This window comes from Nicotiana tomentosiformis, chromosome 10 (genome assembly GCF_000390325.3).
Source record: "Nicotiana tomentosiformis chromosome 10, ASM39032v3, whole genome shotgun sequence".
NCBI lineage: Eukaryota > Viridiplantae > Streptophyta > Magnoliopsida > Solanales > Solanaceae > Nicotiana > Nicotiana tomentosiformis.
In genome coordinates, this window is record NC_090821.1 from 43,061,840 (window position 1) to 43,074,488 (window position 12,649).

General features: G+C 35.3%; 1 protein-coding gene across 1 annotated transcript; it reads left to right on the forward strand.

Annotated features, from left to right (window-relative positions):
- The first annotated feature begins 1,429 nt into the window (after nucleotides 1-1,429).
- Nucleotides 1,430-11,310, forward strand: LOC104112762 (pantothenate kinase 1). The gene is made up of 10 exons (XM_009622773.4): nucleotides 1,430-1,746; nucleotides 3,009-3,218; nucleotides 3,765-3,811; nucleotides 5,789-5,905; nucleotides 6,762-6,881; nucleotides 7,802-7,896; nucleotides 7,983-8,076; nucleotides 9,494-9,625; nucleotides 10,499-10,611; nucleotides 10,907-11,310. Exons 1-10 carry the CDS (start codon nucleotides 1,641-1,643, stop codon nucleotides 11,163-11,165), a joined length of 1,293 nt encoding a protein of 430 aa, XP_009621068.1. The 5' UTR covers nucleotides 1,430-1,640; the 3' UTR covers nucleotides 11,166-11,310.
- Nucleotides 11,311-12,649: the final 1,339 nt, after the last annotated feature.

Below are 12,649 nucleotides of genomic sequence, written 5' to 3' on the forward strand. Positions count from 1 at the left end.
ACAGAAGGTAACTAATTTTTTTTACAAAATAGATACAAATCTGGTCAAAATCTACAATATTTTTTACAATTTATCTACAACTTAAATAAATATTTGTTGTACAGAATCCGGTCAAAAACTATAATTTATATACAATTATGTAAGTTGTAGATATTTTGTATATCGTTTCTACACTTGACATACAAAATATATATAATATGTTTGCGTCTTCTTTTTCGAGTTTCAATCTGAAATTTCAACCAAAATCACCTCGAATCTTCACCAAATTTTCTCCAAATTGAGATATAAATTCCAAAGGATATTCTCAATTATTTGCAACAACACCCAATCCAAACAATTTATTTATTTTTTTGCAAATTTCGATTTTTGAATTCAAATCTTCTAAGTTTTCTAATGGATTAACATAGTTTCCAATTCAATCTACTTGCTTCCGATTAATATTTTTTTGTTTATTGATTCCAAAAAGTTAAAATAAATTAACGATCTTCCCTCGTTCAAAAGTGATATTTCGTTCATTGTTTAACATAGAAAAAAAATAGAAAATAAAAAGAAAGAGAAAACATAATAGATTATTTGATGCCAAATCTCTTTGTTCTCATAAAGGTATGGATGAAGTTGAGAAGAAAGAGGTCAAACATTCATCTGTTAATTTATAATTTTAGTTTTGGGGTGGAAGAGAGAGAGAAAGTATGGAAGATTAGAGTCTAATACATTATTTTGTATCAAGTTGGTAATTTGTATATGGACTTATAATTAAGTTAAAATCTCAATAGTGAGAGTAAATAGGTTTTTAAAATTAGTATAGATAAGTAAAAATCTCGAAAAAAATTAAAATAGAAGTGAGCCTTTAATATGGGATAAGGGGTGGGAAAAAAAATTAAATTATATACAAAGTGGGCCAAATCGGGTAAGAAGGTCAATATAGGTCAAATTTAGCTGGGATATTGGCCCAACTGATCAAGAAAGTAATTTATCTAACTACGTATATGTCTTTTTTCAAGAAAATCAGTAAGAATAATTCAAAAAATGTATACATTTTAAGTTGTAACTGAACTAAAAGATTATTTCTAGCAGAAAAATCATTCCCATTTAAAAATTATGATGGAATTATAAGTATTATTTTTAATAAAAGGTTTTGGGTTCGAACCTTATATTTTCGAATGTAGAAATTGTTGTGAATTCAAATTGTATGGGAGTCATTTTTCGGTGAGAAAACGATAGAGTCCGGCCGCCTTGTCTGACCGTTGTAGGTGTTACAGTCAATGGCCCATACACCCATTAGGCATTACCTTCCAAAATTAGCTTAAATCCCACCCACTATTTGTGCACCCCATAATTTAATATCACTCCTATTTCCTATTAATTGAGATGCTAAAGCATTTTCTTATCATAAATAAATAGTTAAAGAATTTTATTATATTGGTCAAATCCAAAGAGAAAAAATACTGAATTTTGTTTTTCACGCCTTCTGTCCTCAAATGGAACCCCTATGACTTGTAAAGTACCAGCTGCCTTTTATTGACAAAACAAAAGAGAATGTTATATATACTATATTCTTTGGCACCATCATATTTCTCAATCATTGCATCTACAAAAATTCTGTTTTTACACTTAATTGAAGGAGAAAAGACCAATCGGATATGGAGAGAAAGTTAATTGATGGGAAATTAGAGAATACTGATTCCACTTCTGAGCTGATTAAGCAATCTGCTGATGAAATTTCTCATTTGGCTATCGATATTGGAGGTAAATTGCTGGGTTTATTTGCTCTTTTTTCTTCTGACATCTTTATTTCTTTGTTAATTTATTAATTTTGCCTTTTACTTTTATGTTTTTTTTGGTTTGGGAATTCGAAAATGTTAGTGTCTTTTCTGTTTGCTTTGTAGAGTTATGTTGGCATTGCTTTCTTATTGGTTCAATAGAATTTTAGAAAAAAATGAAAAAGATAAAAAGGAGAAGAAAATATCAATTCCTTTTTTCTACTGAAAGTCATTACTTCAGTAATTCAGTTATAAACTCATTAACGTGGGGTTGAATTAGATGGTAGAGTAATTGGTTCATAGGTTAATTGCTTAATGGCATTTGACTAGAGTTGCAAAATGAACCAAGTTAGTACTAGAATTTGCTGCATTCTTGACCTCCTAAGAAACAAGCTTAGTATTTTGATAAGTTGAACTGTTATCTAGTTTTAGAAGTCACCTGACCTCATAAGAACCATAGTTATCATCACGCGGATGAATTGAATTTACGAACTTACATGTGGTTTGCAAATTATGTAAGTCTAGGTTGTACTGGAAAAATATAAAGACATATATGGTCTTTTCCATGATTGAACTCTGCCAATGGGAGGAGTACATTTTACTTGGTTTTAGTGGCACTCAAGGGTGTGGCCTAGTAGTTAATGTAGTGAGTGGAACCTTGGAGACCGGGGTTTGAATCCCGAGACAAAAAAACATGGTGATTTCTTCGGCCCAAGCCTTGGTGGATAGAGTTACCCTGTGTTGGTGGGAGGTAGCTGGCAACCCAGTGGAATTGTCGAAGTGCAAACGAGCCGACCCGGATGTCACTGTCATTAAAAAAGAGCTTGGTTTTAGTGGACATAGACAGAGAAGATGGATAGGTTGGTGTATTTGAACATCCAGAAACTTCAGCAATATTTCTCCAAGATTTCAGCTGCATAGTACATGAATTTATATAACGCTGCTGGGCGCTGGCTCAATTGCTTGTTGCTGATTTCATAATGAGATGAACTCACAACTTCTTTTGTTAGTGTTAAAACATAACTAAGTAGATAAAGCTCTCCTCTCTCTAATAGTATAAGCATTAGACCAAGGAGTCACACAATGCAATATGTATTAGATAAAAATTGATCAGTATCTCCAATGTGCGTAGTCAGATAAAGAAGAAGCTTTATGGGATTTTGCTGGCTTTAAGAATGTTTCTGTTAACAACCAATATTTTGAGGACCAAATAGAAATGCTAAATGAAAGGACCTTCTCCTTTTGCAGGCTCCCTCATCAAGATTGTATACTTTTCAACCAACAGTAAGTGCAGCACAAATGATGAGGCACCAACATTACCAAAAGAAAGACAGGAAGTTCCCAATGGAGACCTTAACCATCACATTCTTAGTGGCAGACTTCATTTCGTGAAGTTCGAGACTAGCAAGATTGAGGACTGCATAAACTTTTTGTCTTCCAAGAAACTTCAACAGTGCGGTAGGTTTTCTTGTGGTGCTTACACCCTAGATGTAACTATTTTTCTGGGGTGACTTCTTTGATTACAAATTGGCATGCATGTAAACTTATAGGGGGCTTGATTATGAAGAAGAATTTTTTTGATAAGTGAGGAGAATTTATCGTTTCACCTTTGGCTATAAGTAATTTTTTTTTTTTGATAGTGATAGTGGAAGAACAATATTAAGTAATTGCTAAGTTAACGTGGCACAGAAAACATTAGTACAAAATTTAAACTTTGGATGGTAAAAACAATTTGAATTCTTGAAAGTGAAGTGTACAGAATAGTACTTCCTCCATTACACTAACCGTATTCGGAGCATACAAACATTTTAGTAATGATAGAAAATATGATTTATATGTCGTTGCAGTTAAGTTTTTAAGGTATCTTGGTCACTTTAGGAATCATATGCCCAGTTTAAGAGAACTTCGCTTTAGAGTTTATCTTCACAGGTTCTTATACGTCTTTTTATTAGGTTGTATTATGCCATGCCCTTCCTAAATCTTATAGATTTACAATGATTGCAGGTGCTCAATGTCATCATTCTCACACTGTTGACAAGATCAAGATTAAGGTAAAGGAGAATTTCAAAAGATGTTGGTTCTGTTTCCCACCTCTTTTTTTTTCTTTGCTCAATTTGGTGATTATAGGAGAGCCTTCCTAAAGTACTTCATAGGTTTCCGAAGAATTTTTATATCCTAAAACCTCATTGGGAAGAAATAATATCTGTGTCCACTGTGGGATGAAACGAGCTTTTGGAAGTTCAGAAAATCAACCACGGTTTTTCTGGAGAAGCTACTCAATGATAAGTACCGAGGAAGCTATTGCATTGCAGTCTTCTTATTGTTAGAATGTACTTTTCAAGTTAAAACTTCTTGAAAGTTATGTTTTTATAAAGACTTCTAAAGCAAAAGTTTCTCGCGTATAGACTGTTGATTGCCCATCATTTCCTTTTTCCTGCCTCTGTGCATCTTTTGACTCTTTTACTCAAAAGTAAAGAATGTGAATCGAAGAGCGGAAGTTAATTTTCAGAACTGTGCAAAGTAATATGTTAGTGTCCCGGCCATTTGTTTCCTTATATGGTCTTGGGCAATCCTCACATCATGAGTTAGCTTTTGGAGTTGAGTTAGGCCCAAGGTCCATTTCCTTATCATGGTATCAGAGCTAGGTCCACCCAATTCTTGTTTCATCCGATGTTGGGCCCCTATATTATATTGCCCACGCTCCAGATGTCTAGTACTAGGTGTGCAGGGGGTGTTAGTATCACACATCGGCTGGGTGGGAGGCCATTTGTTTTCTTATATGGTCTTGGACAATCGTCACCTTATGAGCTAACTTTTGGGGTTGAGTTAGACGCAACGTCCAATTTCTTATCATTATATTTTCTTACATGGAACCATTAACCTCTAAAGTTTGGGAGTTAAACTGTTAAATGATAAAATCTGTTTACATCCTTCAACCAAAAATATAGTTACTAGTCATTTTCCTGTTCTATCTCTCAGTTGTTTCTACCTTCTTTTTTTTTGTATGAGTTTATAGATTCTATTGCACCAAAAAAGGTAGACTCTTAGAGTACAGGAAATATTTTGAGCGAAAAGGAGCAAAGAGGATGTATTGTTTCCTTCAAAATACATCCAGTCCTCTGCTAAACATTTTAGGCTTTATGCACTCCAGAGCTAGGGAAAGAAAAGCACGATGTTTGCAATTTGGAGGCTGTTAGTTCCATTTCATTCAAAAGCCCTTCCGTCTTTTCTCCAAATGGTCCACATCACAGAGTTAGGAAATTTTTTTCACCTTGTCTCTATTTCTTCTCTTGGACCCTTTTTGGCTCCAGAAAAGCTGTGACACATTGGAACATAAAGCACGAGCGATTATGTACAACCTTCCCTCTTTCTCTAAGTTACTGCCATTTTATAGCTTTCCATTTCACTATTCACACAAGATTTATTGCTTTGATAATTGTGGCACTCAAACTGCCCGTTGTGGAAATTCATTTCTCCATCTAGAAGATCTCGAACAAATGAATAAATAAATAAACAAATAAATAAATAAGCTCCCTCTGTAATATAACTTAAACATGTACATAAGGTGGTTTACATCTATCAATATGGTATTAGAGTAAGTAGAGTTCTTCAATTTGAGTCTCACCACCAATAAACAAAATAAAGCACGTGCTTGGCTAACAAAAAAAGAAGAGGTCACATGTGAGGGGCTTGATGAAGACCTGAAATAGATAAATAAAAATGTACTCCGCAGGAGCTCCTCACTTTGCTCCCTTGGTGACTCGAACCTGCAACCTCGGGGTTGGTGGTGGAGGGTTAAAATATTGCACAGAAACCTTTGCATGTATAACAAGTTTCTGAAAACACATTAATCAGGACTGGTAAATGTCCCTCTGCCCGTGACTGGAACATAGTATCTTTTATAGACACCCATGGTACCAGTGCTGTAGTAGAATTTTTTTCTCACAATATTTATAGTAAATTTATATGGTGAAATGCTAAAGTTGAAAACACCGTGTAACCTTTTGATGAGTTTTATTCTTGAACAGGCAACAGGTGGTGGAGCTTTCAAGTTTGCCGATCTATTCAAAGAAAAACTTGGCATAACTCTGGACAAGGTAGAGGAAATGGAGTCTCTTGTTGCTGGAGCAAACTTTTTGCTTAAGGTGGGTTTTTTGTAGCAGAAATCAGTATTTGGTTAGTACTTTTTTCTTCAGATATTTAAGTCTAGGCACATGAAATCCTTTCTAAAAATATTTCGTATTTTTCTCTTCTGCCAATCTTCAGCTTGGTTTATCTACTTACTCTGAATTAGTCCTGGACAGTATTTCTGGTTCCAGGAATACATATGTACTTTTTATTAATTTCTTGCTTAGGGATATGATTGTGTGTGTATAGCCAAATTTACTGGGTGTATATATATTTATCATGATTCTCTGCTGCTTCTTGATGGAATGCTGCACCCTCAAGGCTGGTAATAGATTGATAAAGGCACATTTCCCATGGAAATAGTGGTTTCTCTTTTCTCTCCTCTATCCAATATATAGCTGAATTGAGTACAAGTTCGAGTCACCCCAAGAGCAAGGTGGATAGTTCTTGGAGGGAGGGAGCCGAGGGTCTATCGGAAACAGCCTCTCTACCCCAGGGTAGAGGTAAGGTCTGCGTACACACTACCCTCCCCAGACCCCACTAGTGGGATTATACTCGGTAGTTGTTGTTGTTGTTGAGTACAAGTAGCATATGGAATACTTTTTGCTTGCTTGATATGGTTCATTTCGATAATTTAAGGTAAATAGAGTACTTGGTACTTGTTTTAAGGACAAAGAAATCTCTTACTTTATTGGGTCTTGAACATGAGACCAAGACGTCTACAGGACTCAACACTCACGAGTGAGGCTAAGATCTCATCGGCAACAGAAATCTTTCTCCATTGCATACAATTTCCTGCTCTTTTCTAAGTTTGCCTAAACAGTATAACATAGCAGCTCATTTGACATATTCCTCTTTCTCTTCTGTGAGTAGGCTGTCAACCATGAAGCTTATACGTATATTGGAGGTCGAAAGGAATACATGCAGATTGATCAGAATGACTTATATCCTTACCTCCTTGTCAACATTGGATCTGGGGTTAGCATGATAAAGGTAAGCTTCACAGATTAGATTTCTTCAATTCGACATAAATGCTAATTAACACTGATCTTAATGGTTAGGACCTGCAAGGACAATATAAAAAGTTGAGTTTACCTAAGCTCTCCTTATCCTATTTCCCACATGATTTAGGTGACATTCCATGAGCTTCATACTGGTCCTCTGATTTCCAACATGCAGTACCAAGTTGGTGCATTTTATTGCTTTTGTTATACCATGCAGGACAAGAAGTTAATCTCCTGCATAGTAGTTAGCAGACAATCTATAAATTAGAAAATTAATACCTAAAACCCCTATGTTATTATTTTCTTTGTTACTTTGGTCCATTGGAATAAGGATTTTACCTTACTTTTTTTCATCTGTGAATACCCACCTTCGGAAATGTTATTGTCCAACTAACTTTGATGTCAGCAAGATAACATTGGTAGACTACTTATTCATTTGGCAGGCATGTATAAATGATCTTGCCCAAGAATTTGACAAGACTCATTAAGCAGGCTCTGCATTGGGCTACTAAATGAATTTCAGAAGTACTGATAGTTTAGGTTTCATAGTCATCTAGGGCTGGTGGGCTTTGATGGGTTGTTAGATGCAGAACGATATAGAAGAACTAGAACAGTAGTATAAGGCCCTGAAGTAAGAAGATTTTATACTTCATAGTATTTTCTACATGAGTAATACACACTTGTGAAGTGAGTTGCTGGAAACCTTATCCGACTGAAGCCAAGAGTCAAGAAGCTTTTATAAATCATAACTTCTTTTATATATCTCCATTATAGAATGAAGAGATACAATCTTAATTTTATCAAGTCCAAAGTGATATGTGCAATTAATTATGAATTTTATGCATTTTGGCACTTCATAGACGACTCCCTCTTTGTTATATCAATATTTTGTGTTTAAGCCTTTTTTAGGTAGATGGAGATGAAAAATTTCAGAGAGTTAGCGGAACTAGCGTTGGTGGCGGCACTTTCTGGGGCCTAGGAAAACTTTTGACTAAATGCAAAAGGTTATTTTCATTTCTGTTAAGTATATGATTTTCAATTAGTCACTTTGTTTCTTTCTGCAGAATTTTCTTATGTGTTTGTATTACAGTTTTGATGAGTTGCTGGAATTGAGCCATGAGGGAAACAACAGAGTGATAGACATGCTTGTTGGAGATATTTATGGGGGAATGGACTATGCAAAGGTATAAACTTTGTTGTGTAATGTATTTCCTTCTTTTCATTTGGATAAGTTGCAGTTTAAACTATTCAAAGGTCTAATATGTCACATCTTGGATATAGAAGAGTCTAGATGAGTAATGGAAGGAATATGTGGAGTAGAATAAGGAGTTGGACCTCAAACTTCAAATCCAGGTTGAGCAATTTTTGTCCCAACTTACAATTTGTGTCCATCACATCAGGCTCAATCCGCTATGTTTGTCTATAAAGGTTCTCTTATTATATCAAGTTAGGTGAAAGTAAATTCGTTTTTGATCATACAAAAAAAGGGGATGATACTAGTAAGAGTGAACTCTGCTTGTGCCATCTCATGGCTTGAAGTGTGAACAACAAACAAAAGATAAGTCCAGTCGACCGCCCCCTTTAGCCTCCTTTCCTCTTCGTTCTGCGTCTCCTTTTTGTTCACCTTCCTCCAATCTACTTTCTGTTTCTCTCCACATATGCTCTGCCAAAATTAGACCTTTATGCAGGTGAATTTAAGGCTAGCTTGGTACAGTTTTCAAATTCATGGTCTTCTTGTGTTATTCTGTGTATATACTTTTTTTTCCAGTTGGACAAATTTCATCCTCCCGAGTGCATTTTTTTGTCTTGTATTTTCTTGCTAATAAAGGAGAGCCTTGGAGCAACGGTAAAATTGTCTCCTTGTGACCTATAGGACTCGGGTTCGAGCCATGGAATCAACCACTGATACTGCATCACGGTAGGCTGCCTACATTGGGGTGCGGCCCTTCTCCGGACCCTACGTGAACATGAGATGCTTCGTGCACCGGGCAGCCTTTTTTTTATATATATTTTCTTGCTGATGCTACAAAACACTCTGTGGGCTTCTTGTATACTGAAATACTTATTTCGTCCTCAAAATATGGGCGGAGTCACAATTTCGTTCCCACTTCTCTAAATGTTCTTTTTAGTTTCCCTGTCGATACTAGAACCCAAAAAAAGTTTCCAGCCTTGATGTTCGCTTTGGACCAATGCCGGACCCAATTCGAGAGCATTTCTCTGGTATTGCTTGATATATATGCACCTAACCTTTACAAGGTGGGAATTTGGAGAAAAGCCGTTGAGGAAAAGGGTCTAAACTACCGCTCTACTATACGAAATATCTTAATTTTATCCTCTGTTATACTTTGAGGCCATTCATACCCTTTTCATTAGCAAGTCATTTCAGTTGTTAGTTGTTATAGATGAACTCCTTAACTTGACAACGAACTAGCAACATTTCTGCTGTTGGATGTTGGCCAAGTAATTGAAATCTATCATAAGAAGGAGTTGATGAATTTTGTAAATTTGGTTCCCATATGTTCAGTTGTTCTAAATGCTCTATTCAAATACCAGAAGCTTCATAATATTCAGGGTGATTAAGAATTTAATGATACATGACAGATCGGCCTTGCATCAACAGCCATTGCCTCTAGCTTCGGTAAGCCGGTCTCAGAAAACAGAGAGCTCGAAGACTACAAACCAGAAGACATCGCCCGGTCCCTTTTAAGAATGATCTCAAATAACATCGGACAGGTAATTATGTGGGTCATGAAGTTTCTCTCAGCAGCATCTATAGATACATCACAATGTAGTTGTTTCCTGACTGAGAATAATAATTGTATTCTCCAATCAAATGGAAACACCTGTCCTTCATGACCTATTCCTTTGGGAATATTTCTAATTCACAGGAGCAACAGACTGTAGTTTAATACTGTTCCCATTCGATATGTTTTGCTTACCATTCTCCTCTCTCATAAGGATACAAATAAAGAATTGAAATAAAACATAGGAGAAGGGCAGATAGATAATCCATCCATTACTTATTGGATATCTCGTATTGCACAACATTTTATCGTAACATGTCATAAGTTGTCAAAATGGCATTAATATTGGAAGATACTAAAATCTGATATGACTTCTGCGCTTGTCTTTATTCTTTTATTTGCTAGAAACTCTTAGGTGGTGTTACAGACGTGCATCTGCTACTCTGCTCAATGAAGTTGTACTTCCTTTTTTAATTTTAAGATGCTCTCTTCTGTCATGAAAACATTTTAGTATAGTCGTCTTCATTATAAGAATTTCTTTTATTTAAGTGGATGCTCTCTTCTGTCATGAAAACATTTCGCTATAGTGGTCTTCATTATGAGTTTTTTAATTTTATATAAGTGGCACCGAGTTGGTCTAAGGTTTATTCTGTTAGTTATGTTGCTTTAAAGTGATGCTTTGCTGAATTAGAATGGCAAACTTGAACACCTGAATTAGTTGAGAAGTATGAGTTAGTAATCAGCTCTCATGAAAAGGAAGAAATATAGGGCCTCTCCTTCCTATAATGTAGTTGTTAAATTGTAAAAAAATCATTTTCTTATTGTTGCTGACTTTATTCTTCAATTGGTTTTGCTTTCCTAGATTGCATACTTGAATGCTCTTCGTTTTGGGCTCAAGCGCATTATTTTGGGAGGTTTCTTCATCCGTGACCATGCTTATACAATGGACACAATTTCCGTTGCAGTTGATTTCTGGTAATTGCTATATCCACTTATACCCAGAAAATTGGTATTTTCCTTACTACCAAGTTACCAACCAACTCTAAGAAAATATAGCTCCCATATATTTTTTTTTCTTTTGAATAACATCAGTTTCTTAGTGATGAATTGGTGTGTGCTTTCTAGGATATACATTGATCGGTTAGCATACTCTTTTAGCGTAATAGATAAATAATGCTTGCTGGTTGCTGCTAAAAAGTAGTTTATTGTCGCAATTATTACCGACTTCTTCTCTCCTCAATTGAAGTTAGTAAATTTGCTCAATGTGCAGGTCGAAGGGTGAGGCAAAAGCAATGTTCTTGCGGCATGAGGGGTTTCTTGGAGCTCTAGGAGCTTTCATGAATTATAAAGATGGAAATGCTGATTTGATGCCCCTTCAGTTAGTTGAGCAAACTCCTAAGAGTTCAAGTTGCATAGTAGATAGGATTCATAACTCTACGCGCGTGCACGAAAATGAAAGTGGTGCCATAGATTGTAGATTGCGAGTTAGTAGCTCATTTAAAATTTATGATGAGGTCAAAAGGTGTTGACCTAAAACATCTAATGTACCAAAAGAAAAGAAAATTGCTGTTGTTTCTTGTCCTGATCTAGGTAACAAATTTCAGGTTTATATATGTGCATATATGTATTTGTGCTTCAATAGGGAATGAAATTTGATATCCCTCCGTTTTCTAACCTTGAGTCGTGGAAAAGTGAGAATTGTTATTTTTTTGTTTGTTTTTAAATGAGAAATGTTATTTAGAGTAGTTAAGCAGCTTTTGATTCAACTCTTTTCATCTTAGGTCTCAAACAAACATATTCTTCATGAATCCTGTACTGAGTTTGATAAATAATTATATATGTTCATTAAACTTATCATATTCCAGTGAGAATATTATGTTCAAGTGAGATTCTACATTACTACTAAATGTTCAAAAGGGAATCATGATGGCAGGCAGGCTTCTTATTGCCTCAGTTTTAAAGGAGCAGTAATTCATTAAGTAAAACAAGTGTATACAAGCTCGCTTGGTAATTAATTTCGGAATTAAATAAATTTGAGATGAGTTTATCACATGTTTGGTTAGAATAAAATCGCGGTATAACTAGTTATCCCGGAATTGTAGTGTTATTTTTATTCCTATGAGAGGATGAGATAACTAATCCCGAGATAATTATAATTGCTTTGGCTTGAAACTAACAGAAAATCTAAAAGGGATTAATGAACCCGACCCAACCCTCTAACCCAGTTGTCTAAGCAACCCAAATCCCCCATTGATTCTTCTTTCTTCAGTTTCCCCTTGAGAAAAATATTTTAAGGCATCAGATAGACATTGTAAAGCTCACCCCATAATGTGAATTCTTCTTCACTTCGACTCAGACCTTCCTCATTCATTTCCGGGCCCTATAATCAATTCAAACTATAAATGGGTTAATTATAGAACACTTCAAAGTCAAATCCCCTTACACTTAAAAATAATTTCTTTATATAAAAATCACACTTCTTCTCTTAATTGATGCCATAATCAATTCAAACTGCAAATGACTCAACTGTCTATTACTTAAAAATATTGCTAGAGATTCAAACTGCAAATGGTCAGTGACCAAAACACCTCAAATCAATTTTTTTAATATAATTCGAACTTGTTCATGGCCAAGAATCGATTCAAACAACAATAGCCAACTGCCAAATTATCTCAAAATCAAATCTTTATACATTAAAATATTTATCTATTTGTTCATACGTGTTCATCAAATATTGATTCCAGAGGAAGAGATGACAAATATAGGGAAGTCATTCCCTAAAAAATGGGGTGGGGATGGGTAGGCTGATAGAGAACAAGTTCCTTGAGAATACTACGAGGGAGTTTGGCTAAACTTATAAGCTAGTCGAATTGGTCTATAAGCACCTTTTGAGTTATCTACATGTTTGATAAACATCCAATGTGCTTATAAGCTAAAATCAACCATAAGTCTTAAGTTAGACACCTCCAACTTATGGCTTTTAGGCTTATAAGCACTTTAGTTTGACCAAGGC